The sequence below is a fragment of the Barbatula barbatula genome, assembly GCF_947034865.1.
Source record: "Barbatula barbatula genome assembly, chromosome: 3".
NCBI lineage: Eukaryota > Metazoa > Chordata > Actinopteri > Cypriniformes > Nemacheilidae > Barbatula > Barbatula barbatula.
The window spans coordinates 17,602,300-17,628,433 of record NC_136764.1 but is presented as its reverse complement, the minus strand read 5'-3'; the positions used below and the strand labels follow the sequence as shown (position 1 = coordinate 17,628,433).

General features: G+C 39.0%; 1 protein-coding gene across 1 annotated transcript; it reads right to left on the bottom strand.

The window, feature by feature from the left end:
• Window positions 1-9,567: 9,567 nt before the first annotated feature.
• plppr4a (phospholipid phosphatase related 4a) lies at window positions 9,568-23,606 on the bottom strand (the record flags this gene model as incomplete). The annotated part of the gene is made up of 7 exons (XM_079451895.1): window positions 9,568-11,097; window positions 11,562-11,735; window positions 11,870-11,927; window positions 16,004-16,199; window positions 16,639-16,768; window positions 19,177-19,362; window positions 23,529-23,606. The coding sequence occupies 7 exons, from the start codon at window positions 23,604-23,606 to the stop codon at window positions 9,568-9,570; spliced, it is 2,352 nt and encodes a 783-aa protein (XP_079308021.1).
• Between the last annotated feature and the right edge of the window lie 2,528 nt (window positions 23,607-26,134).

Genomic DNA, 26,134 nt, shown 5'->3' with positions numbered 1-26,134 from the left:
TACAGTGTGACAACTGTGCAAAAACATAATAGAAATATTCATGTCCCTTGAAAAACTTGATGGGAGAGCTTGTTCAAAACATGACTAAAAATAATGTGAATTGTAGTATTATCTAAAGACTAACATCAGCTTGTCTTACATCTAGCTTCATCTGGGCTTTAAAATAATAATGGATTTGCTAAACAGACTGCTTTAATATGATAATGTCTTTAATGAAGCCATAATCACACATTTCAGGTCACTTTGACAAAGGGTTTGGGGCAGCGCCAAACAACACATGGTTTCAGAAAAAGATTGTGATAATTACACAACTACCCCTGCCTGCCTACCTTCACATATGCAAACATTTGCACACACACAATAACATCTACTGACATCAGCACATGCAGAAACAGACATGCTAAGTGTATTAATCCAATTTTAATGCATAATTGAATTTTTATAATAATTCAGAGGCGAACACGGAAAGATTATTCTGTGATATGCAGGGATTTGGCTGTGCTGTGTCAAGCTGAGTAGTCTATTGCAGTGAATGACGCTCCAGTTGCTTCAGGGGCATGGTTGCTATGGTGAAGTTTCACATGGGCAACGGTGGATTGCATGTTCTCTAGTGCACTCCACGGTGTGTCAGCTAACTAGAAAAATGCTTTGAAAAACAGAGGATGTAATTTTTTTAATTTTATTGCTGAGTCTGTAAACATCATTTTAGAGCTCTCTCTCTCCTGGATCGCATTTATCGCACACAACATAGGTTATATGGACATTGTTCATAATCAAAAGAGATTAGAGAAATGTAATCGCCAGCAGGAGTTTAATTGATTTATTTCCATGAAATAATGGATATAACGGATGGCATATGCAGTATGTCACACTCCTATTCACACTTCTCCTTGCACACTAAATATTGATTGAAAACAGGTAGGCAGCCACCCATAAAATGTCACATCTGGAAAATCATTCAGATCATTTTGATGTGAATCATAGATCATCACAGATGTGTCTGTTCATACAGTATTTCCTTAATCATCAGCTGTCATTCTTAATCGAGTCCAGAGGCAATACAGCTTCTGTACTATACTGTACAATACTGCAAGCCATCTGCATGATGGGATGCAGATGTGCAGACTTCCAATTTGATTCACATGCTATGTTCTCTAAAGCTTTGGTTACTGTCATGGCTATGCCTAATAAGTGTCTTTCATGGATGAGCTGTAGACGATTGAGTGTCTTTGCAGGCTGTAGGCTGTCTCATCTGTCCCCCGCAGTCTCAGAGGGTCAGTGCCACCTCATCCACTTCCTGTCCATCATACCATTGCAATGACTAGATGAACTTACATTGCATAAGAAGTGAGAATTGTGTGTCCCAAGTGTATTCCTTATAGTGGTGCATTTAACAATTCGTATATCATATATTGATTGAAGCCCATAAGATACAATTTAGATATTAAACTAAATTGATTAAATTAAAATGAGACGATTATATAAAATTGTCATTTAGGTAATTCCTTGAAGTTGAAGAAATAGTGTTAATTATTCCTCAAGTATTGCAGCTCATGTGGGTTTCTGTGGGCAAATGCAGAAAAAAGTTATTTAAATGCAAGTTCTGCCAAGACCAAGGTGTAACTTCCTACATACCAGCTGGGCTTTTGCCAGTTCTGTTGCTTTTGATTGGTTACGTGCATTCCCATTGGGGGGTAGGATGTGTTATTTAACTGCTGCAAGGTCTTTGCAGGAAACAAAACTAGAGGATCACTTCAATCCACCAGCATCCATGATATACATTTTTCTTCAACATACAATGCCAGAGCAGAAAAAAATATGAAGATATATGTAGTGTCACAAATTTCCCTCTTTTTTGTGTCAGTCGGCTCGACTTTCAATAAATTGTACATATACCACATGTGTATATACATCTATGTACTTATAACCTGATATCAAGGGAAGTCGAACATATTTTACAAGGTGGCTGAGCCACCCCTTACCCCACACCAAACGCTTATATCATAGGTGTAAAGGCACAATTGAGCTAAAACACACACATTTTTTGAGGTGGCAAAGCAATTATAAAGGCCCTAATGTCACAGGAGGCAAAGCACCTTATAAAAAAGGTAGGAATTTCCATTAGATTATTTGGTATAAAGTATAAAAGATGCTTCGTATTAAAGTACATTAGATTGAAAGTCGTGCCGAGTGACATGAAAAAGGGAAATTAGTGTCCATAAACACGAATAAAGAGATTACATTTCGTGACTTCAGTGTGTCGCGAATGCTGTGTTGGATTTTCTGTCTCTCCATCTTTCTGAGGTGAACTGCCACCACACTTGAGGGCGGTTTTAGTTTTTTCAATGGTAAACATGGGTCATTGAGCACTAAAATGTAAGGAGTAGGAAAATAGGAAAAGGCATGCAAGCATTCATTTGTGTTTTTGTAAGAACACCCAAATATTCAGGGTCCCATCATCAAGCAGTATTCTGCACGCAAGAAACACAATCATCATTAGCAAAACAGCTCACCCCGAAACTCCCGCTCATGCTGTGAGGGACCATAAAGATAAAAAATAAATATGAAAGATAAATTAGTGCAGCATTCCAGGGGGAGAAAACTAGACTTTTTTTTGCTACATTTGACACTATAGTGTGCAGTCTCTCTTCTAGCTTCACATGGGAGTCAATGATACTAAAAGTCTTCATTTATATTCTAGGTTGTGTTCTTCTTTTTCTTCGCACACATACAGCTTTAAATCTTTGATATTTCCAAGTAGTTCCTTATGTCTCCCATTTAATCAAGAAAATCTCTGCAGGAAACAGAAATACAATTTCCTCATTGAGTTACAGAGGGGGTTTCATTTTTAGGCTAAACCCCAGGCTCACCACAATGGTCTGGCTTCCATTAAAAGCTCAGGTTAATGCGCCTGCTACCGTTGTTGAATCACACTATAATCTGGTGTTTGTAACAGAACTTCAGACACACACATTTCATTTTCAGCTCCAAGGTGCGAAAGGATAAGCGTAGGTGTTCTGTCCTTCTGCTAACCTCAAGATGTCTGAATTAGGTTTTTGCAACCAAACGCGAACGCAGGAATGGTGTCTAAACCGTATGTTATTTTTTATATTCAGAGGCGGCACCACCAAGGCCACTGGCTATACAATGTGCTCACACTCATCTTAGGGGAAAAAAAGCATTGATTGGAAACACTTTCGTTCTATCCAGTCTGCTGCGGAGTTGCCATGGCAACCTCTTAGAGATGGCAAACTTGCTGTTCTTTCCTCATATATTCAGAGTCTGTGCTGGTTCGAAAGGACAGTGAGTGTACAATGTTTTCTGTTAACGTTCACAATCATTTCCTGTGTTTTGCAGCATGTGTAGGATGGACTTAGGTTATGGTACGTGTGTTAAAGTATTGACACTACATTTGTGACTATGGCCGAAACCTGAAAAATGCTACCATTTCAGGGAACATACGAAGATATAAAGGCATTAAGACATCTGAATCCGTAACCTCCTGTTCATTAAGATCAGAGATGTTTATTTTCCAAAGCAACATACGGTAAATGTCATTCGCTGCCTACACGCAATTTTGTCTAATCCTGTGCTTTTGGTTCAATGGTTTGTGTGAATGGACAGTTTCTAACGTAGTTGAAGAATAAATCTGTGAATCCCCTGAATTCATTTCGGATCATTGGACATAATTTGATAGTTCCTTGAAGTCTGGAAAAAGTTTCCTTCATGCTGAAACGCTGCCTGGTGAATCATTGACTGAGTTGGCAATGATGACAGCTGCCTTGCCTTTGGTGTCAAGGACAGCCATTCTGTGCTGTATGGCATGCTGGGAAACAGGTGTCTGTGAGATTTTCGAAGATATTCAATGCACATATAAAATATAGAGTATTTACATGAAATGTATTATGATGTTTTGGCAAGAGAATGCAAAGTGTATTTAGTATACCTGGAAGTTATTCTTTGCTAGAGAAGAGCAGCTTATGTTTTTCACCTTGACATCACTTTGACAGGTCATGCCTGACAGCCATGAAATGAACTTGACACAGTCCCCCCCAGCTGATTTGTGTATGCGTTATCTTTGCCAGATGACCCCTCCATCTGTTTTCAGTCAGTCCTCAAATGAACCAGCACCGAGGAGACCTTTTGACTTGGAGCATTCATTTTAAGCAGGATTTAGGTTACAACATTAACAAAAAGAGGAACTGAAAAAGCCATAATTTTACTGCAATATCTTTAATGTAATGTGCAAATTAGGAATCAAGCTTAAAATGTAAGGCATGATGTTTATCTATAAAAAACAAGGAGTTCAAGAGCTTTAATTATTGAAGGTTTATATTTTTTGACAATTAGTGTAATTGACTGACTGATAGATTGAATGCTACTTCAGACCTTTTTTGTGTTTAAATAAAATTATCATGTCTTAAAAACTATAGCGACAACATTTCTCCCAAATTCGAAATAGAAATGCATTTTTTGCATTTATTTGTAAAAATGTAAACAGGGGCAATGGTAAAAATAACAAAAGAAGATGGAATGTTTGTAGATATTGAATAATGCATAGAAAACAAGTTCGTATTCATGTTTAAACAACACAATACTAATGTTTTACGTCTAGGCTATTTCTATAATTTCAAAAATAAGTACCTGATGGAGAATGCCTGAGTTTTTCACAACTTTTGTTTGTTGTTGTCATTCCTGAGGTTTGTTTCTGTTGAAATTAAACAGACACTGGACTTGAAGGTAATACTATATCCAAAAGTCTAATAACTTCAACAACAAAACCAAAAAATGCTTAAGCTTCCCAAGCCCATCCATAGTCTTTGAAATACAAGACAGTCAAAAAGGAAAATATCTAAATTCTATAAACATTTACTGGGGCAATTAAAAGCTGTCCTCGAATTATAGACAGTCTGTTGTAAATGTGACCCTCACCCACTTGGTCAAATAATGTAGGGGACAGATGGTGTGGATGCATGCTATTTATGATATGTTTTTATCTGCCAACTACACAATGTGTGGTTCACTCTGTCAGATAAGTTTGATAAGTGACAGATTCATGGAAGAAAGGACATCAAGAAATGAAGTGACTTACTTTGTTGAACAAATGCTCTGCTGTTTTTGTATTAGACAGGTAAGATATTTAAATGTAATAGTAATGTTGCAGTTTCTACTGAGAAAGGTCTCATGCCTTTATGGTGGAGTCAATAACATACTGTAATGCGCACAAACTTGAAAGCAATTGACGCCTCCGTATAGGCGTCTATTTGCCTCACTGTTAATCAGTATTTTATCGGTTTTGGTTTCTTCGTTCCTTTTGTCTCTGTTATATTGCAAGCCTCTTCATTCTATACTGGCCTCTTAGTCTCCACTTTCAACACAATGCCTTTGCTCTTCAGGGGACGCTGTATGAGAGGAATGAACATAAGAAGCTCTTCCTCGATTTAGGTCAGCTTTCTGACCTACTTAAGACCCACTGATTGGTTACAGCAATGTTAAACAGACCCATTTTCCCTGCTTTTGACTTGATTTCCTGGAGGGTTGTTTTTTATCCAAAACATTATGTATCCAGTGTAAAACAGTGCAAAGGCATGAAACTCTAGGTAATAGTAAATGCAAGGTATCACAATGGATCACAGTTATTAACATTGTGGGGAATTATTTGTAAAAGCAAAACAGTGAATATTTGATCTTCCAAGACACCAAGAAGACAGTGTGGAATGCTTGTTTTGGCTGTCATACCAAACATTTATTTCAATATATATTAAGACATATCATCCTCAGTCAAAATACACTGCTAATTAAAACCCCACAAAGGTGCAACTTCCAAATATCTGTCAACATGTTTGAAATGTTCAATCGAAAAGCCATTTCTCTGAATAAAAGCACTAACAAAGCGAGTATCTTTGTGACACTCAGATAACCCTGTGATCTCTCTCATATCTAAACAGTGTCGTTCTTCCTTTAATGAAACTATCAGTAAGTTTGCTGCCAAATTTACAAATACCTATTTACAGGGTACAAAGATTTCATGATTATTCAGTTGATTCAACAGAATGATTCTGAGTATAAACCAAGGTACAGTACCACCCATCACTATTAAAGATATAATTTACAAAAGAAAAGAAAAACAAATTTCTTAGTTACAGTAGTAAATCACCATGCATATATGTAAAGACTGTTCTGATTCACACAGCAAAATGTATAATCAACAAAACGGTTTAATTGAAAAGAAAAAACGTCATATAAATGGTACTATGCATGAATAAGCTAAATGTACCCATTACTTTGTTAAACTTTCATATTTGGCAATCTTTACATTAATTTTACAAGATGATCCTAGCAAGGATGTAAACATTGTGCTAGAAATACAAATACACTGTTTAAAACTGTTTGGAAATATATTTCACACAGGACAAATCCTTACATTGTCTATACTGGGTATTTTATTTAACATATTTTATTAACATCATTAGTTTATGCAGCACTTGTCATGCATCAACTGTTCCAACTGCCCATGCCATTCGGTGCTTATTAGAAATTCTGTCACAATTCATTCACCCTCTTGTCTTTTTCAACCTGTATGACATTCTTTTTTCAGTAGAACACAAAAGAAGATATTTTGAAACATATTGGTAACGGAACAATACTAGTAAACTAGTCAGATTTTCCATGTAAAATGTAAAAAGAAACTGTGTTTACATTTTTTTTTACTGTCTGTGTGTCAAGGTTGTGTCAAGACTAACAGATGGGGGTTCCTATTGAAAACGCTTTCCAGCAGAACAACACTGACCAGCTCACTACGAGAGGCTCTTACTAACCGTACAAGCAGTGGCCTTGATAGTCTAGAAGCAAGAGTAACACCGTAAGGAGCACTGGGAAGTGCTATTTCCTCACTGGGGAAACGCGCTACGGAGACCTAATGCAGGGAGGTGTTTTGTCCCGCAGGGGAGAACTCATGGGAAAAATGTGCGGTTGTACCCCAAGTGGTGGAGGCCCACCTAGGGGAGGTCATGCTACCAACGCGGGAGCCAGATAATGAGGATACATCAGACGGAACTGCCCTATGGGGGGGTTACTACGTGTGGAGCACTAGGCCCGGATAGAGCTATACGCTAGGTGCTCAGGTAACACCCGGCCCTAAGGGGGCAGGCTGGTCCACCCAGCCCGAAGTGTGTGATGATGGATGGCGAGTTACTTCGTCAAGTGGAGGACGCTGGAGAAGCGCACTTACTCACCTAAAGGGGGAGAAGGTTCTTCACAGGTGTACGTCCAACCGACCGTAGGTATTGCTCAAGACCCGGTCCGACATTCGTTCTACGCCTCTTGCGAGGTGCTGGGCGTCGCCCAACCCGCTGCTCTGCAGATGTCTGCCAAAGATGTGCACTGAGCAAGTGCCCACGAGGAGGCTGCAGCCCGGTGGAGTGAGTTGTCACTGACTTCGGTGGGCCAAAGTGATGGCGTCCGCGATCGAGTGCGCCAGTCTCTGCTTGTTCCACACGAACACAGCCAGCTGCGACGGCAACACCGTGATCGACATGTGCCGCAGTGTGGGTGTGTCGAATCCACGAACGGTACTTTAGCATGCCGGCGACCCAGACATGTGACGCAGGAATCGTGCCTTTCTAGTTTTATGACAAGTGGTTGCACTTAAGACATGTGCACGCTGTAGGAGAATTTGCTCTTTTAGAAATATTCTCCTTGAATACACCTCTGATCAACTACCGAAACGCGGAGGGGAAGTTGCAAAACACCAGGACGAGTTCCACTGCTCTGTGTCGTAGACCCAGTTGGAAGAATCAAAGATCACTCAGCACAAGCCTCGCAGGTTCTGAAGAACAAAAAGGTGAATGAATGGGCATATACCCGTATCTACAGAGCGGGAACTGGGAGCATTCGCCATGGTCATTGGCCTTTTCAAAAGTATAGAAGATGATAGGTTCTCATGTCAAACCCCATTCTATCAGTCTCGACACACATCGAAAGACTGAAATATGGAAATATAAAATTCCAGAACAAGACAACACATTTACAATAAAAATGGGGGAAATAATGGAATACTGTATATAATCCTTATATCCTATAATTTTACAGAACAGAAATATTTTACTATTATCAGAAATATTATATTTTTTTTAGTGTCCCCTTTCACTTCTATCGCATGGTCACAAAACCAATGCAAGTCAATAGATACCGACGTTGTTTGGTTACTAACATTCTCCAAAATATATTTTGTGTTCTGCTGAAGAAAGTAAGTCATACAAGTTTGAAATGACAAAAGGGTGAGCAGATGATGACTATACCTACACTATCCCTTTAAAATAAGTACACCCTCCTAGACACCTATCAATTCTGCGCCATAATAATTACAACAACAACTGTACTATTTTATTATTTGTCTTGCACAGTTTCTGCAAGATACAGGTAATTAATCACTATCTTATAAGCATATAATTTTTTAGGCACTCTATGAATATGAATACCATCTTTTAGACGTTTAAAAAAATAAGCAATGAATTCCCAATAGTACTTTGGGGGGCACATATTGCTCTTATATTGTGAAATTCTCTGCAATGTGCAGTGGTTTGGAGTATGAGTAATTTGTTTATGCCTACACGCTTACAAATGAAGAGGAGGACGTACCTCAGTGGCTGCGTAACCCTATCCTGTCAGGCTAAATGGGGGAAAAGACTTACAATACATTGCTGTAAATATACAGCAATAAGCCATAAAACACAATTATAACTGTGCTCAATAAAACTTACAGGGCCTTGCAAATCAATAGCTATAAGTAAAACACTACTCATCGGTAATACAAAAAGGCAATACGACATTAATGTCTTAATAATGTATTGTTCTCTGCATTATAATGCTGAAAGCATTCTATAGAAATGTATTGTCTCTATGCCAGCAAAGATGCTTTCAGCTGTCTGAAGGGAAATAGCTCATTCACGGTCACCAAAACACACAGTGCAAATGTTAAAACAAGTCCCCGTCTCCACCCCACCGAACAAAACATCTCTGTAAACATCCATCACAATAACATTCTCCTTTTCGTCTAAGGGCTGATCAAACCCAAGGCAAACAAATTCCATTGCAAGCGCATGAAAACAATTATCAGCCATAAGCAATGAAAATATGTGAGCGTTTTAGCGTGTATACAAATCGTTATACTGAGAAAATATATATATATATAAATTTACAAAGTTGCGGTATGAAAATGTTTTCGCAAGCACCCACGTTGCCATGAGACAACAAACATACTGTATTCACATAATACAAGGGACGGGATAACAAAGCTAATGCAAGTACTGTTTAAAATGATACACATTCACCTTCAGCCTTGAATTTCATATTTTGTGCTTATTAAACGAAGAAGTAACAAGAGACCATGAGAGTGTTCTGAAAATGCACAGCGTTGGTGTCTGGCGAGTACAAGTGTGTCAAATTCAGGGAATGTAGATATTCAGAATGACTGGCTCTACTCAATGTCCTACAAAGCTTAAAAGAAAGTCTATAAAGTTCAGAGAGCAAGGCAACTCTTGGGAACGGTCGGAAAAGAGATTTCCTTCACTCTTTGAAAGTCAAAATGGGAGGAGGTGTAGGAGAAGATTTGAAAAAGTGAGGCAGGTTCCTGGTATTGTCAGGACTTGGTCCTCTGTCGGGCAGCAGGATGATGTTGCCTTTCCTGCGTAGAGTGGAGTCTCGGCTGGAGGTGGTGGAGAGCGTCTCAGAGGTGGCTTCGCTGCTCCCTTCCACCGGTGTGACACGGATGGTGGTGATACTCTGTTGGTGGTGGTGATGGTGGAAATGTGGGTGATGCGGGTTGGTCATGTCAGGTAGGCTCCGATTGCCATCGATGGAGCCATAGCCATCTCTCAACGACTCGCAACTCTCCGAGTCTCGGTTGAGGTCATTGAGCTCGAGGGACTGTCGGATGCTTCCGCGCTCCTGCGGCTTCCACCTCCATGAGCCGCTGCCATCTGTGGAGGGTGGTTTAACGACAGGCCTGTTCTCAGGGTGGGCTTCCACTCGAACGATGCCCGCGTTAGGCTCCTGATCCATCAAGGCTTTATAGCGGATGGAGCCGGTACAGCTGACTGTACTGGCCTCGCTTTTAGGACTACTGTGCAGCATACCCTGCTGCTTGGACATAGCGATGACCTGCATGATACGCGGCTGGCTGTTAGTCCTGCAAGCCGTGCTTTTCTCTGCCACCTTTAGCCATTTAGCCCGGGCATTCCCACCCCCACAATCATTCATCTCCCCACCATCCTCCTGAGGGGAGGAGCACACGTTCTCTTGAGTCTCCTCAGGAATGTGTACCAGTTGAGAGGAGCCGGGCCGTGATTGGATAGATACCCTGGCTCCACCCGGTAGGCCACCTGTATTGTTATGATTGGCTAATGGCACAGAGCTGGCGGAAAGTTTCATGTACTGTGTGGGAGGCCCACCACGGAGCTCGCACTCCAAGCCCATGGCAGAGGGCTCTGAACTGCAACGAAGCTCCATGTTGCGTTGAGGCGAGTGCCCGGCTTCCCCCTCCATCACTTGCAGTGACATCTTGCGGTTCTCGTTCTTGGTTCTCCATTGCGAGAGCAGCTGCTTGGAACGAGTGGAGTCCATGGAGGTGTGGATGGCAGCGTGCCGGCGAGGTACAGGTTCTTCGACCCCTGTCGAGTGCACGCGAGGCAGCGTGTTGCTAAACGTCACAAAGCTTTCTTTGCAGAATGGGCTGGGTGGCGTGATGCACTCCACCTCAGTGCTTGACCTCTTCAAGGACATGGAGCTGTCTCGGGAGGGTCCGCGAAGCAGGATGCTCTCTGAGCGTGCAGAGGTGGGACGTTCCCTCATGCTTAGGCTCTTAGATAGTAGTAAGCGTAGTGGATCTGTATTCAGGTTGGGTAGTGGTCTCAGAGGCTCCCGCATGGCAGGCGGAGGCACAACCGGCTGGGGCTGTGGTGGAGGTGGAGGTTGTGGTTGTTGTTGTTGTTGTTGACGGTGATGCTGATGTTGGTTCTGTTGTTGATTTGTACGTGGATGCTGCAGCTTAAGAGATGTGTCGTCACTGGTTTTGAAGTTCCCGACTGCATACAGACCCTGAGGTAGAATGATAGTCAGAAATTTACCTCAACGTGAATAAACAGATGTCATTATTACAAAACCTGAGAAAATCAGCTTAACATACATTTACGAATCAAACAAAGAAAAAAGGACCTAATATATGGATTTATCTTTAAGTTTTGGCATTATTTCCAGCGTTAGGAATGACTGTTTAAAGGAGGCTTTAAACAGTAGTGGTTCAAGCCATCAGAGCACTTTGAGCAGGGAGGAAAGAGATAAGAAGAAACAGTGGGAGGAATATGAGGGTGTGTGTGGGTGGAGAGTAGAAAAGAAGCCACGAGGGATTTGAATGTATGAGCTATTTTTACCTATTAAAACGGCATTGTCTTTTTGCTCCTCACTGACTTCCCATGGTTCTTCTGTCAAGTTTGATAGAGCAATCCACGCTTTCACTGGATAATGAAGTGATTTTATACAATATCTGTGACAGCAGGACTCACCAGGTAGACAGCGATGCCCCCACCAATGAGAAAGCCACAGTAAACATCCACCGCATGGTTCTTGAACTGAATGATGCGAGTCAGGCCGCAGATAATGCCACAGATGATAAAGGAGAAAACTAAGAGCGGCTTCAGGAGCTTAGAGGAGTCAGTCAGGGTGGCATTAAAATACATCTGTAAGAAAGCACTTTGATGAAAGGAGATCACATTTTGACTGAAAATTTAGAAACCACGCTGAGGACAGTAGGGTTATTTGGCATGCACGGTATCACAGGTCAAGAGTGCCACTAGTAAACCAGATTACTTACGGAGATGTACACAGCCGAGAAGGCAGCCAGAGTGGCATGCTGAGACGGGAAGGACTTCCTGCAACGAGAGACAGACAGATTTGTCGGATCATTAGATATTGTTGTGACCCTGAATATTTACGCTCAGATGATGTTCACAGTACACATCAGTTTATATAGTGTGTCTATTAGGATCTGGGCCAAAACCACCATAAACCCTCCAAATGATCTTACAACACCTACAGCCAGGGTTCAAAATTCATTTGTTGCCACTCCTGCTCTGGGCCAAGATTACACCAGCTATAAACAATATGGTACATATACTGTATAGTTACACAGTACATGTTTGTACCAGACATAAAATGCTATGTAAATTTTTTTATTAAAAATATAATGATGTCCTTATGAAACAGGACTTTTTAGCAGTTTTGTTCCTTACATATTATCGCTGTCAAGTGCAAACCTTGTATCACCATAGAATTTTTAGGAAAAACTTTCACAACAAAGTTGTAATTATTTAAGGAATAGAAAGGTGACAAGTAGTTTTAAATCATTTTAATTTTGTTAAATATCTGCAAAACCCACTGACAAACAAGGGTGACCAATAAGAATGCAAGGTTTCCCGCCTGACAACGACAGGTCATTGTGTCAATTGCAGCATCATATTCTAAAGGAGACAGTCTCCAGCGAAATGTAGTAAATGTTGAAAAAAGTTTTCTTTACTAGACACTTACGTATATGTCTTCAGTCACTCCACTTATGTAAGCAATCAGACTAGGACTCTTTCACTATTGTGTTGCAGTTGGTGAGTAATCCACAGACTGAAGATTTTACATTTAATGCTTGACAACTGTTATTTTTGGATCCTGACTACAGACAGTCTGCCAGCAACGTTATGGACGACAAAACCACATTTTTCAACACGTTTCAACATACGTCAAAGAGACATTAGTCCTCAGGTACACATGTACCATAACTACCCCTCTACGTATAATTTTACGCCATTCAAAATGGCATTCAAAAAGTAGCTGTAATTGGGGCCATTGACAGGATATGAAATGTGTGGATGATTGAAAGGCAGAGCTGAGCAAATGGATACGTGTGGGTGTGCAAGAATGGGCAGCCGGGTTGTGAGCACAGCACCAGGATTGAACTCTGAGTGGGTTTTACAGGAACACCATGTGCCAGAAAACTAATGCCATGTTCATTCGGCTGCATGCACATTTATGTAAATTGCATATTAATCGCATCAGATCTATACTGTAAGTAAAGCTGTTCAAAATAAGCCAAAAATCTTTGTTTTGGCTAATAGCTAAAAAGTGAATGCCGAGTTGAAAATTATTTACAGCACATCATTAAAACAATACAGTTGGATTCTCTAAAGCTTGACCATGGCGAAGTTGACAAATAAACCGCACGTGTCCACTATGGTTCGTCAGGAAACATTTTGAAGAAACTTAAAGTGAAGATAAATCTCTTTTAGAAATGTAAATACTAATAATATAAAATTATATATTATTAATAGTTACTTTTTGATGTCACAATAGGACACACGTACTGTTTATTTGTCATTTACTTGCAAAGTGACCTACAAAAGAGATAACATTTAACAAAAGTAATCTTACTAAAATAATTACAATCTACAAGCCAGCCATGTTGGGATGTCAAGAAAGGTCAAATCTAAATTCTGTTATAGTCATATGAGATACCGCTGTCATGGGTTAACTGTCCTGTCAATCACATAACAGTATTTTTCATGTTTTCTAACATCCCTTTGAACGATCTGTAGTCACATTTTCAAAACTCTTAAAATAACTAGCACAACATCCGTCTGTTGTGAACATACCATAATCACAATATACTGTATGTTGTTTTCACACAATACTCGGTCAATTAACACGTTTCTAAAATGCTTTAATTTTCTTTTCACACAAGCTTACCCCATACCAAAATCACAGATCTTTCTATAATTTGTTGCAAATGCTTAAACACAGCATGACAAAAATGAAGAGCTAATGTTTCAAATCCTATAGTTTGAAACATCGTCTACTCCAACAACAGCAGCTTACAGTAAAAGAGCTGATAAGAAATGTATAAATAACTGTTTACAATCTCAATCTGAGACATAGCTAGACGTATTGAGATGAAGTCTTTCCATCATCCAAACGCTCCAAACGATCATATAGATTTGAACTGTACTTTTTCTGTGCATTTTTAGTCTGTTATTTTGTTTTATATTGCTTTCTTTGAACGAAAGGGCATATTTTTTATTACAGACAGCAATTACAAATAGCGAATGCCCATTTATGTAGGGTCGAGCAATTTCTGCTTTTGGAATTTTCATCTCATTTTCAGCTGACGGTCTTCTTTGAGCTTTTGTAATGTTTTGATGTGGTTTCATGCAGACTTTGGAGTGTTTAGGCAGCATGAAAGTAAATTTTTTCATCATATGTTTTTGCATTTCTCAGTCCGGTGAGTAAGTTAACATCAAAGTAACATCAGTAAACATTACATCATCTATAACATAGCACCGTATTGATAACTGAAATTATAATATCAGCAAAAGTAATACAATCCTCTCAATAATTATTTATTTGTTATATTTGTACAGCATTTTCTCGAACATCTATCCGCATGCATAGATCTTTACTAGAAGGGTGGTTGGATGGCTGCATGATATATCTATCTTTTACAGTAGACAAATGTACAAACAATATCCACATTTACTTTACAGACAGAAAATTCAGCTTGAACACAGATAACTCGATATGATTCTGTTACAATGAACCCCATCCATGGGTTAAGTTGTGACGTTAGCACTTCTGTCATTATGGTAACGGTAGGTTCTAGAAATGTCATGATCCTGCCTCTCCTTGTCTTGGTTTTCGAGTCTTGTGGCAGGATCATGTCAGTCCCATGTGTTTTGTGTGGAGAAAGAGCATTGTTTTGGTTTGAGAAGCCATGCTCTCTCTCCGGTGTCACGTCCTTTAGCCCCGCCCCCTTGTTTCCCTGTTAGCAGTCCATTAGTGTTAGTCTTGTCTCCAGCCCTGGTCCATCTTTACCTTAGTGTTTCAGTCCCCTCACCTGCCTCGTGCAATCCTCCTGTTAGCTTTCCCTTAGTGTTTTATCCATGTCACCTGCCGCCACTCTCCCTGTGTCATCAGCCCTTGTTAGTGTTTCCCCTTATCAAGCCCCAGTTTCCCTCTGTCTCTTGTCGGTTCATTTTGGATTTTGGATTTTGCACATTTACCCTTGTCTGTATTGGATTACCCTGTTTCCTGGACTCTAGTTTGTGGACTTCTAGTTTATTTCTTATTCTTATTACCCTGTTGTTTTGTTCCCCTTGTGGGAGGTTTTAGTTTACAGTCTTGTCTTGTTTTAGTTAATGTTTTCCCCATCGAGGGTCTTTGTTTTAATAAAGTTTTCTTGTTTCTCAAACCGCTGCCTGCGCTTGGGTTCTGTCCACACACCGTAACAAGAAAAACCTTAAGTGTTCATTTGTAGCAGAGATGTGTATGTTGTTTGAGTAAAAATTTAATTAATCAAGCTCAAATATTTTTGAGTGATTGATCTAAAACCAAAAAGCGTTACATTGTGCCCCGCTCTTCCCTATCTAAAATGACTCCACACAGAGGAATTGTGATACAGAAAACAACTAAACTATACTGCACAGTAGAAAAGATATGTGTTAAAAAATGACTTGTTCTATTCAGGTAGAACTGAAACATGACAAATAATGCAGTTTTAGTAATGTCATTATTTGTTAGCATTATGATAGTCTATGCACTTGATTGACTATGTGTTCCCATTGGATAGAAAAGCTTGTGCTAATGTTTTGGCCCGAATTACTTGATTTTGAATCGGGTTTGCTGTGTTTTGATAGAGTTAGTAAATGTAGAAAAAGGCATTCAGCATTTTGCAATTTAGAGTTTGTATTTATTTGGCAAAATGTGGTTTAGGCCAAAAAATTACTATTTGGCAAATTGTGTGATGTAGGACTGTTACTGTGTTAAGAGTTTAGAAAAATTACTTTTAGAATTGGTAAACGCTTGTTAACAATTGAAACACACTGTAATCACCCAATCTAACTCGGATAGACTACGCATATCACAAACAATAACGGGTATATGAATAACAAGAGATAGGCTCTCTAACCTGCCAGCGTTGATGGCGGCTGGATCAGGCCCAGAGCAGATGTCATCCACAATGAAAGAGTTCTCATCACAGGAAGTGTTGAGGCTGGTGTAATTGGGCTTGCACACAGTGAGGAAGTAAGGGGCGTGGTATCCTGTGGTCAACTGGATAATGTCTGTGATGAGCGCTGTGATGCACAATCCAAACACATGAACCCCTGAAACAAGAAACACACATTGGTTTTCGTTGCATTACCTATACACTGATTGTTTTAATACTGTCATTATCCACTAAACCTACCCCATATACCAACCGTTTTGCTTTTTTAGACTTTCATTAAAATATTATTTAGTAGCCGTTTATTGAGCTGGTTTCCTGCTGGGGGCCATTGCAGGTAATCTCTCCCGACACACACAAACACAAAGCTCTTTCTCACTCGCTGAACAAATGCAAATAGTAGATTTCATAAGTAGTGAGAAGACTTCATAAGCCCGTGATAAAATAGACGGAGCTTTCATTATTAATATCAGACCTCATATACAAGACAGAATTTTAAACTACTACAAAACTGTCGGGTTCAGGAGTACAGTATATTTTAAACACAATATTTATGCAGGATATATGTTCTTTTTATATAGGGTAAAATATACACCCACCAACAAATCTCACAGCCCGCCTGATGTACGAGTTGAAATTGCAGCCGGCGGCATTTATGTTTGCCTCTGTTTTGATGGCAAGATTTCTTCTGGCCAGACAGCAGTATAGGAGTCCTTCCCCAATCATAATCTGTGAGAAGATGGTCAGCTGTGTTTACGCAAACATACAGCAAACACATACACATCATCACCGCCCTCCTCTTCTAGTGGCCTCTGGGGGTCACTTCTAATAGAACCACTGACACATCAACTCCATGACTGTAATTATAATAATTCCCCTATTCATCCAGTCATTCAAAGCCATATGGGAAGGATTTCCTCCAAAGCTCTCAAAAAGAATGCAGCGAGAAAGATGTTTTGAAAGTTACCCTGACTTTAGTTACTGCAAGGGTAAAACTATTAATGCTATGTAAATGATAAACAGACACCCATAGATCTGTATGTAAATGCTTGTGCTGCATCTGCCGTGGATGATGGGAGAGTGAGACAGTGAGAAATAGAGAATAAAAGAGTATTTGATTATATCCCTCTGAGATCACACTTGCTATCCACCTACAGTCAAGTGCAACATGGGTGCTACCATAACAGCTCGAGCTACCAGCAGGACACACATTCACAAAGCACAGGCTAACACAGGCTTTGTGATGATGATCATATCTCCAAAACATGATTTGGGTGAAACATTCTTTGGCAATCGAGGTTGTCAAATAAATGGACAAATGGATCAAAAGTCAATTTCGTGACTCACGTGTTTGGGTTGAGGTGGACATTTTTAATTATGTTTTATTGCAGAACTAGGGTATCAGTACTGCAAGTAAATGAAACCCATGACATAGACGTTGCTCTTCCAGTTGATGTATAAGAAGGCTATAGCAATAGTTTCTAAATGAGCACAGCCCTCTTGCAAATGCAAACATAGATGTCATTAAACATTAATTAAATTTGTTCTCTGGTAAAAAGAGGCAGTTCATCATGAGACCAACACAATTTTGAAAGCAATTGTGAATATATAGTGTACTATTAAGTAACATCAGCTGTGACCCAGTAACCTATTTCTTAGACAGTCTTGACTCCTAAAGAGTACAAATTCCAAACATTTAAAAACTTTCAAACGTTCAAACTTTAGGTGAAAATCAGGTTGTGGTGAGGAAGGCGGGACGAGAGCCGTGACGCGGGGCCGGTGGCGTGAGTGATAAGTGGAAGCAGCTGTGCGCGCACCGGTCCCGCATCTTATCACGGAGGAGATTGGGAGCTTAAAAGGATGTTCGGCAGGACTGTTGACGAGAGAGGACCGGGCCCGGACATATGTTTAGTGTGTGTATGTTTTATGGCCGGCAGTCTACCGTGAGGTGGCTGCCGGTTTATTCAGTGTTTATTGTTTATTTAATTAAAGTTTTCGTGTTTAAATGTTCGCCGGTTCCCGCCTCCTTCCTTCCCTTCTTACGAACTTTATTACACAGGTCTTGGTGATATTTCTACTATCTGTGCAGACAGTAAACTTCATGTGTAAGCACAACACATCAATAGTCTGGACACACCTGGTTGAAACTATATTGATAACACAAACGGTTTTGAAATACAGTCTAATGCCCTGTTCACATTAGAAGTGCTACTGTAGGTCCAACTACCAGTGATGCTCACTGCACGAGCTGTGAGGAGACGAATCACGGCTTCTCTCCTATTGGCAGTCGTTTCCGAAAGTCACAACTCATTTGCATAAAGTTATACATATCTCAACTTTGTGGCGTCGCTAGACATCCGGTCTGCAACGGTTGCTGTAGTTCTCCATTGAAATGAATGGGATTATGTCGCTTATAGGGTGAACTGGGCATTATGCTCAAAAACAAGTTACTGTGATACGTTCACATACACAATCATTCGCCTAATACACTTTAATAGCTTTAATACAAGCTTTAATACGGTAAAAAAGTATCTCAAGGGAATATATCATGAAGTCGAGTACGAAATATCCAGAGTACTTAAAGGCTGCGCTAGTTACCTAGACGAAGTTCTAATATTAAGATTAGCGATATGGTCTTAGTACACATATGATAATATTGTAAATAATTTGGCACCCATTTACATTTTTGCCTTACTAATCACAGTGGTTACAAATTCTGGTTCTCTTTGCCTCCCTAAACTTGTATTGTGAGTGTGATTCATTATTCTAACATTTATTATTCTGGCACAGTGTTTGATGTCCATTAAAAGGTGTATACAACCTCAGAATGACCTACTTATGGTTGTACTGTATGTGCATTTCAAGCCACGATATGGGAAAGTATTGTAACATCACAAAAACGACATACGTCACATACATTAAGTGCAGTATGTACATCAAATACAGATCACAAATTATCCATCGCATGCAACTTCACTTATTAACTGCACTCAGAACCTAAAGGCACACCTTCCAAACAAATGAACTGGTTTTCAATATTCATTGCACTTCTCAACAGAGATCAAACACAACATCTGAATATGTCAGCTGTGCACTCCAGACTATACAAAAATTAAGAGTAGCACTCAGGTGCTTACCGTCGCTGCTGGCCCTGCAAAAGCTAGACTGAACAGCATCAGAAAGGGAACGGCCTCTTTAGTGGGCTCAATGTAAGGCATGCTGAGACTGCGGTCATTGCAGCTGTAGCCGGTTCGCACAGGCTTAAAAATGTCTGTCAACTCCAGGAAATACAAACTGATCACTGAGGACACCAGAATTGGGAGCTGTGGAGACAAAGCAGAGGTGATTCAACACATTAGAAGTAGTAAAACCTGTTAAGAACTACAACAAAATTATCTTGATCAAATAGTATATGATGGACTTATGGACAACCTCTAGACTTTGGGTTTTCCTATCGAAGATATTTATGTATGAAACGCGCTACACAATGAAACTAAACCACACTGAAGTGGATGTTTGTGTCATTTGATGTTGTTTTAAAAGTAACTACAATAATACACAAAAGCATATTGTGTAAATGTATCTGTTAGGATCTGTTACAGCTGCCCAATTATTACTGTGAATAATAGTCACCTTCTTTTCAGACCATAAATCCTCAGTAACACCACAGGTGTCATAGAGAAGCTGCTTTGATTTACTGAGCTACGGTATGTGAATGCTGCAAAAAGAATGTTGTGCCTTGCTCACAAAATGCTGCTTTTCTCAGGTTGTGTTCGGACGTAGCAAAATAAATATACAAACGTTTGACTCATTCAGACAGATCTGCAGACCTATTGTGAATATACAAGACTGGCAATATTACTACCTAACGCTATGTATTGCTTTTTTTACAGGAATGTGTAAACATTTGAGTGTTTAGAGATATTAACATGTGCCAAAAGTGACTTTTGCTGCCTAGGCACACTGTCATAACCCCCCTGATGTTTACTTTTAAGTTTCATTTATTAATTCATTGCATCATCACCAAACTTCTCCCTCTTACTATGAGTTGTGGGAAACATCAGCTGTAAAGAGTGTTTATTGATCTGCACTTTTAATTTCCGACAGAAATTGTCTACCATCTGGGAACTTTAACTAATTTCAAAATACTACAACCTGGAACATACAACGTGCTGTGCATACTACATAAAAGATTGCCCCCCCCAGTCCAGCCAGCCAGCCAGCCAAGTACCGGGACTGTTTTGCTTCACTTAGTTTTGTCTGATCAACCCACGGCTGAGTGAAAATCCTTTCGACACCACCAAACCTTTACCAGTGTCATTAATATGATCAAAAAGACCATTATAGAAAAGATTGAATTAAACTGCTAGGATTGAAAAGCAGACTCATCACATCTCCTCCTGTCTCTTAAATAAGAGAAAAGTATGGAACATGTTTTTATACCAATACATTTTCGATGGCTTGGGGAGAAATCACATTTAGACTTGTACACTGTTACAGAAACAATTATAATATTCACATATTGTAACAAAGAGGCTAAGGTGAGTTGTAGAACCCAATATATCTGAGATGCTACAAGTGTAATTATAACCCCAACAACATTTACCACATAAATAATCATGACAGCCCAACGTTTCTTTCTTATACTGCAGATATAAAATTAATCCAAATCTTTCCAAGTAGCCCTTGGGTATGTGTATACAGTAACTGCTTTGGAATCATACAAAGTGTGCTGTAAAGGCATTTTGATGATCATTTTTCATTTTTATTTCCATTTTCAGAAGGCACCACCTTCCTTCCTCATTGGTGAAATGCCACTGTGTTTTGTCATAGCTAGAGAGCATTAAGAGATACAGTACTTGCTTCTTAAAACCTTCTTGAGCCTCAAGCCTTGCACAATAAATGTGATAGCTGCTTCATTATGTTACGATCAGTGCTCCATATATTGATATAATGAGGCTTTGGATCAAACTATGCTGAAGTCACAGCCTTGAGGCTTTTCTTGCTTTCCAAGGTGGTGTCATGCTAAGGTTCAACTGAAGATGTGTCATTACGAGAGAATGAAAGTTTTTCTCAGGTGAATAGAACTGCTTTAATGTTCTAATTGCTGTAGTGATTGACAAAGTTCACCCCTATTAACCTTATAGACAAAGATACACTGAAGAAGTCTTTAGCATGATAGGCCTATAGCTCCCAGGACGAAATATACCCTGTGCTGTGCAAAGTGGATATGTGCTGTAGTAGGGAATGATAATAAATCTTGGACAGTCAGCATGCAGATCAAATGGGGGTAGGGGTTTTAATTACTGTAATCATCCTCTTCTAAAATTGGGAGAGCATTTTCAGAATAAAAGCCACTGCTGTCTAAACTGCCTGCAGCCAATGGATTTTACTACAGTATGCATTATACTCATAACACAAACAGAACAGATGGCAGTTTCAAAATCTAATAGTAAGCAATAACTTTCTGTAGAGGGTATCTTCAAACATTACATTTTTATATACTTAATAAATTAAATGCAACCTACACATGTGCAATGTACTCTTTAATCCCAAAACACCTTAACAACAACATGTATACCATCTATTTTCTTATATAAAAACAATATATACAGTAAATGCCTCACAGTTATTTTAACAATTGTTATCAATAGTAAACATTGCATTCGCAAATGTCTAAAAGCATAGATTTGAAGCCCAAAAGATATGTGTCTAACTAACCCTGACTGAGCAACTGAAGCAACAGTTGTGGTTCACATCATAAATTGTGTAAATTCTGTGTATTTTAAAAACCAGACACCACTTTGAAAATAAAAGACCTGTCAGCAATATATTGTAAATGAGCAATTAAGTTTGTCAGGGAGGACATGTTATTACTTCCCCCGCCATTCTATTAGCCAAATTGTTTAAGCAAACCACTGAAGTTAATTGAAGTTGAACTAGTGAAGTGAAATAGATTGTATTACTCCATTTTCAATCATTCTCAGTTCAAGAACGAAAGGTCTTTGCAGGCAACTCAGGCAATCAGGTCATACTTGAGAACATGATTATTGCACCGCTCGTTTTATTTTTAGTATACTGTCTAACCTTTAAAGCTGTTTACAGCAAAGGATGAAAACAATTGTCTTGCAATATCCATTATCTTCATCAATGACATCAGACAAACAATATGTAAAACTGAGTTAACACATTGCTTGGCCCTTTAACAAAAACATATTTGATCAAAGTCTTGTGTCAATCATTACATTTCCACATTCAAGCAGACCTGGAACAGACTTACAAATCTTGCTCACAAGAAATCTGTTCTTTAACATTTCTCGATGATCTTGCACAGTGTAAGAAAATAAATATCCATAGTTCATGGCTACACATACATGCTTATGTTCTTTCAAATTCAGGAAAAAAAACAGATTTGTTGCTTTAAATTGAATTCAGACCCATGACAGATTAAGGCCTGCCAGCATCTCCATTATCCCAGCGACCAGTGCCATAGGGATGTTACAAAACTATATTGCAGTAGCAAAATAGTCTCAATATGCAAGAAATTATATGTCTTCCGGGCCTTTAACATAGAGAATGTTAAACAATATAATAGATATAACCTCTGTCAAAATCCAGCTGGTGCAGTTTTTTATTCTATAACAGGGAGTTTTAAGTCATTTGACATATCTCATACTATACCTCATACATCAAAGCAACAGTTATGATTAGAGGATAAAGAAAAGAGGACAGGATATGATATGGGTAATTTGTACATCATTGCAATGTTCATGACATTTTTTATTAAACACTTATGACACTTTTTCCCAAGTATTTATTTGTCTTATTTAATATCGCAGTAAAAATTGTATCGCAGTCATTACACCAATGTATTATCGTACCGTGCGATGTACCGTTACATACTAAAATACTGTCTGATATCTTGACCACCCTATAGGCTATCATCTATTCACGCTCTTTATTCCACCACGTTAAGTTTAAAGATGCCGTTAATTCTGAGACAGCATGTGTCCTTCATATATTATCACCAGGACCCATTTCATAAGCATGTGCACGATTCGCTTCACCTTGACCTACAAGTAATATTTAAAAATAGAAATAAGGGAAGGCCATGTTGTCTTCACCATTGAATAGTCAAAGAACCTTACATGTCAGAAAATGTGTTGTTATTTGCCTAAACCAAGACCAGACAACACGACGCGTACCAGCCAACACGTATTTAGCGCATGATTTATTTCGCAGTATTTTACACTAGTACACATTCCACACACAGTGCCCTTCTCATAGCCAAAAGTACATATTACGGTATGTAAAGTTGGCGTGCAGTCATGCAGAAGGATTACCCATTTTCAGCCTTAAACCTATGTGGGTGGTTGCGAACGTGACCATTTCGTGAATAAAGATCATAGTCTCTAGTGCTGACTTGAGACATAAAAACTATTGCCATATGATTCGAATGAATGCCCACGAATTCCTTACACTGACTTACCTCCACGAAATAAAAGCAGGGCAGCAAGGTAACGCTGTCTTTGGTCATCTTGCCTTTGAGTCTCTCCTTGGCAGACATGATAAACGCCAAGTCCTTTATAACGGTGTATGTAAAGACAGGAACAAGTACAACCGGTGTAAAAATAAGAAGTAATCGCGCGCCTTTAGACTGTCGCTTTCTCCATCCCCAAGTGCGCTTTTACTGCGGATACAGACGCACGGATAGATGGTCTATCAAACCAGACTACATTCCTTCATAGCCAATGCCATCATGCCTTAGAAACCATGACAACACAATCACCATCCCCAGAGGACGTCGTATTGAAGATGTAAACGATGTCTTCAATCTATTAATGTTTTAAATCAGCCTTGAAGCATTACGCTTAGAGGCAAGATGCTGACCGAATGACGTCACAGGTGTGCTAAAAACCCATTTTCACTCGAAGCGCGCGCACGTGTGTATGGTGGGGGTGTTATGCTTGTTCACACTAACATGAGCCTATCCTAACTAATGGTTCGAAATATACCATATGATTTTTATACACCAATATAAAATTGTTCTTCGACATGCAGCTAATTGATTTTCAGAGGTAGCCTTTACTGTCTGTCGTACACAACTCTTCATAATCATGCGTGCTATCAACACATTTACAAGTATCTTTAATAATAATACATTTAGGAATAAATGCAGCATTAATCAGTCTATATCTGAAGCTGACAAGATGTCTCGTTCATCTGCTTTATTCAGCATAACTGGGAGATTGTCCTAAAAATCCAAAATCCATCCAAAGTGATAATTAATGAACTGGCAGTGATAATAACCCATTATAAACTCTGCTCTGTATAGCCGAACTGTACTGTAATGTTTCAGTGGACGCATACACCATCTAGTGGATCTTTCATACCACTTTTTTTAATGGATTACAAGAATCTTAGTTAAAAACAGCACACAAGCTCCACATAGAAGTCTTTGACTCGCTGTAAATGACGGGATGAATTTAAGATTTATTTCTGTCAGCTCTGTGCTGAGTATCTTATATTTGTACACGTTTCCAGAACATTTTAACAGGACAGAACCTGAGGTAAGGTGCAAACTGATTTTCATCACCCTGAACACTTCTCTCCTGAAAAACCATTAACTTAATAATGAATAACATTTAGCCTAGAAGGAATAGTTCACCCAAAAATGAAAATTATGTCAGCCTTTATAAGCCCTCAAGTTGTATCAAATCTGTATAAATGACTTTGTTCTGATGAACACAGAGATAGATATCCGGGAAAATGTTAGCAATTTTCAGTTCAGGGCAGTGGTGTGGATACGCAGGTCTATGCCGTATACCCACTTAAAAAGATTGCGCACTCTGTTCGCCGGTGCATTATACTTTCTGCTGATAACCCTCCCACTTTTAAAACCACGCCGTATTCTTTAATAAAACGAATAAAACATATTTGTTATCATTAACATAATTGCAAGGGGATTGTTGAACATATCAACTCAACAAACGTTAGTTTGTGTGGTGAATCAATACATGAGGGAGAAAGAGAGATAACTTATACTACAATGTTCATAATTGTTTTAGATGATAAGAGATGAGAACTCCCGGACAGCCTTGTGAAAGTCAGGCTTAAGACTCTGCAAGCAATCTATAAATGCAACGGGTGCTTGATAAGACTGCACAAATGTTCATTGTTAATTAGTATAGTAAAATCTCATCAATGTCAATAATAGGCGCAACTTGCACTCCTAAGTCAGACCCAGTGTGTGAAAACTAGGGTAAATCTAGTCATTAGTTATAGAATTCGATTTAAACCATTTATTTCAATATGATTGTCTTTGACAAACAAAATAAAAATCTAAAAACTATACTTTCACATGATATTCTTTACATTATCTTGGTTGTCTTGCTGAAAAAGATCTTGCATAGATCCCTGCCCAAAACACAATAGATGCAGATGGGAATCAATAGAACACCCATAAATGCCAAATACATTTTTTATTTTGTAATAGAAACATTGTGGTTCATAACGTTATTTTAATGGAAACGACTGGAATTTATGTCATACTATTTTTTAGCAGGGTTTATGTAGTATATCACAAATAAAGTACTTTATAGCTGGGTTTTCACATGGATCACAAAAGTGCATTGAAAATTGCCAGCTGATAAAGAGTATCAGAGGATCAGAGTACACTCACAAATACTCTACAAAAGATCTAGACTTCCCCACTGGTTCAGGGACATCATTCACTTCCATGGTAGAAACAAATATTGTATTTTTTTATTCTGTTGAACACAAAATTAGATATTTTGAAATGTTTAGGACTGACACTGACCCCTTGTGGCCTTGTCCTAAAAGGTAAGTTTTACATACAACATAAATAAAATAGGGTAACATGTTTTTAGATTACCAAAACTCCGCAATATATATTTTTTATGATTTAGGAGTTAACACATAGTCCAAAATTATATTTATAATAGTTGAAACGACGGGATAGAGTGCAGTCAATTTAGTTTTAGCACGAGATGTATTTTTTAAGAGGTATAATCTTTTTTAACCTGCTTTGTGACGACTTGGCTTAACATTGACGTCATATTTTCACAAGAGGGC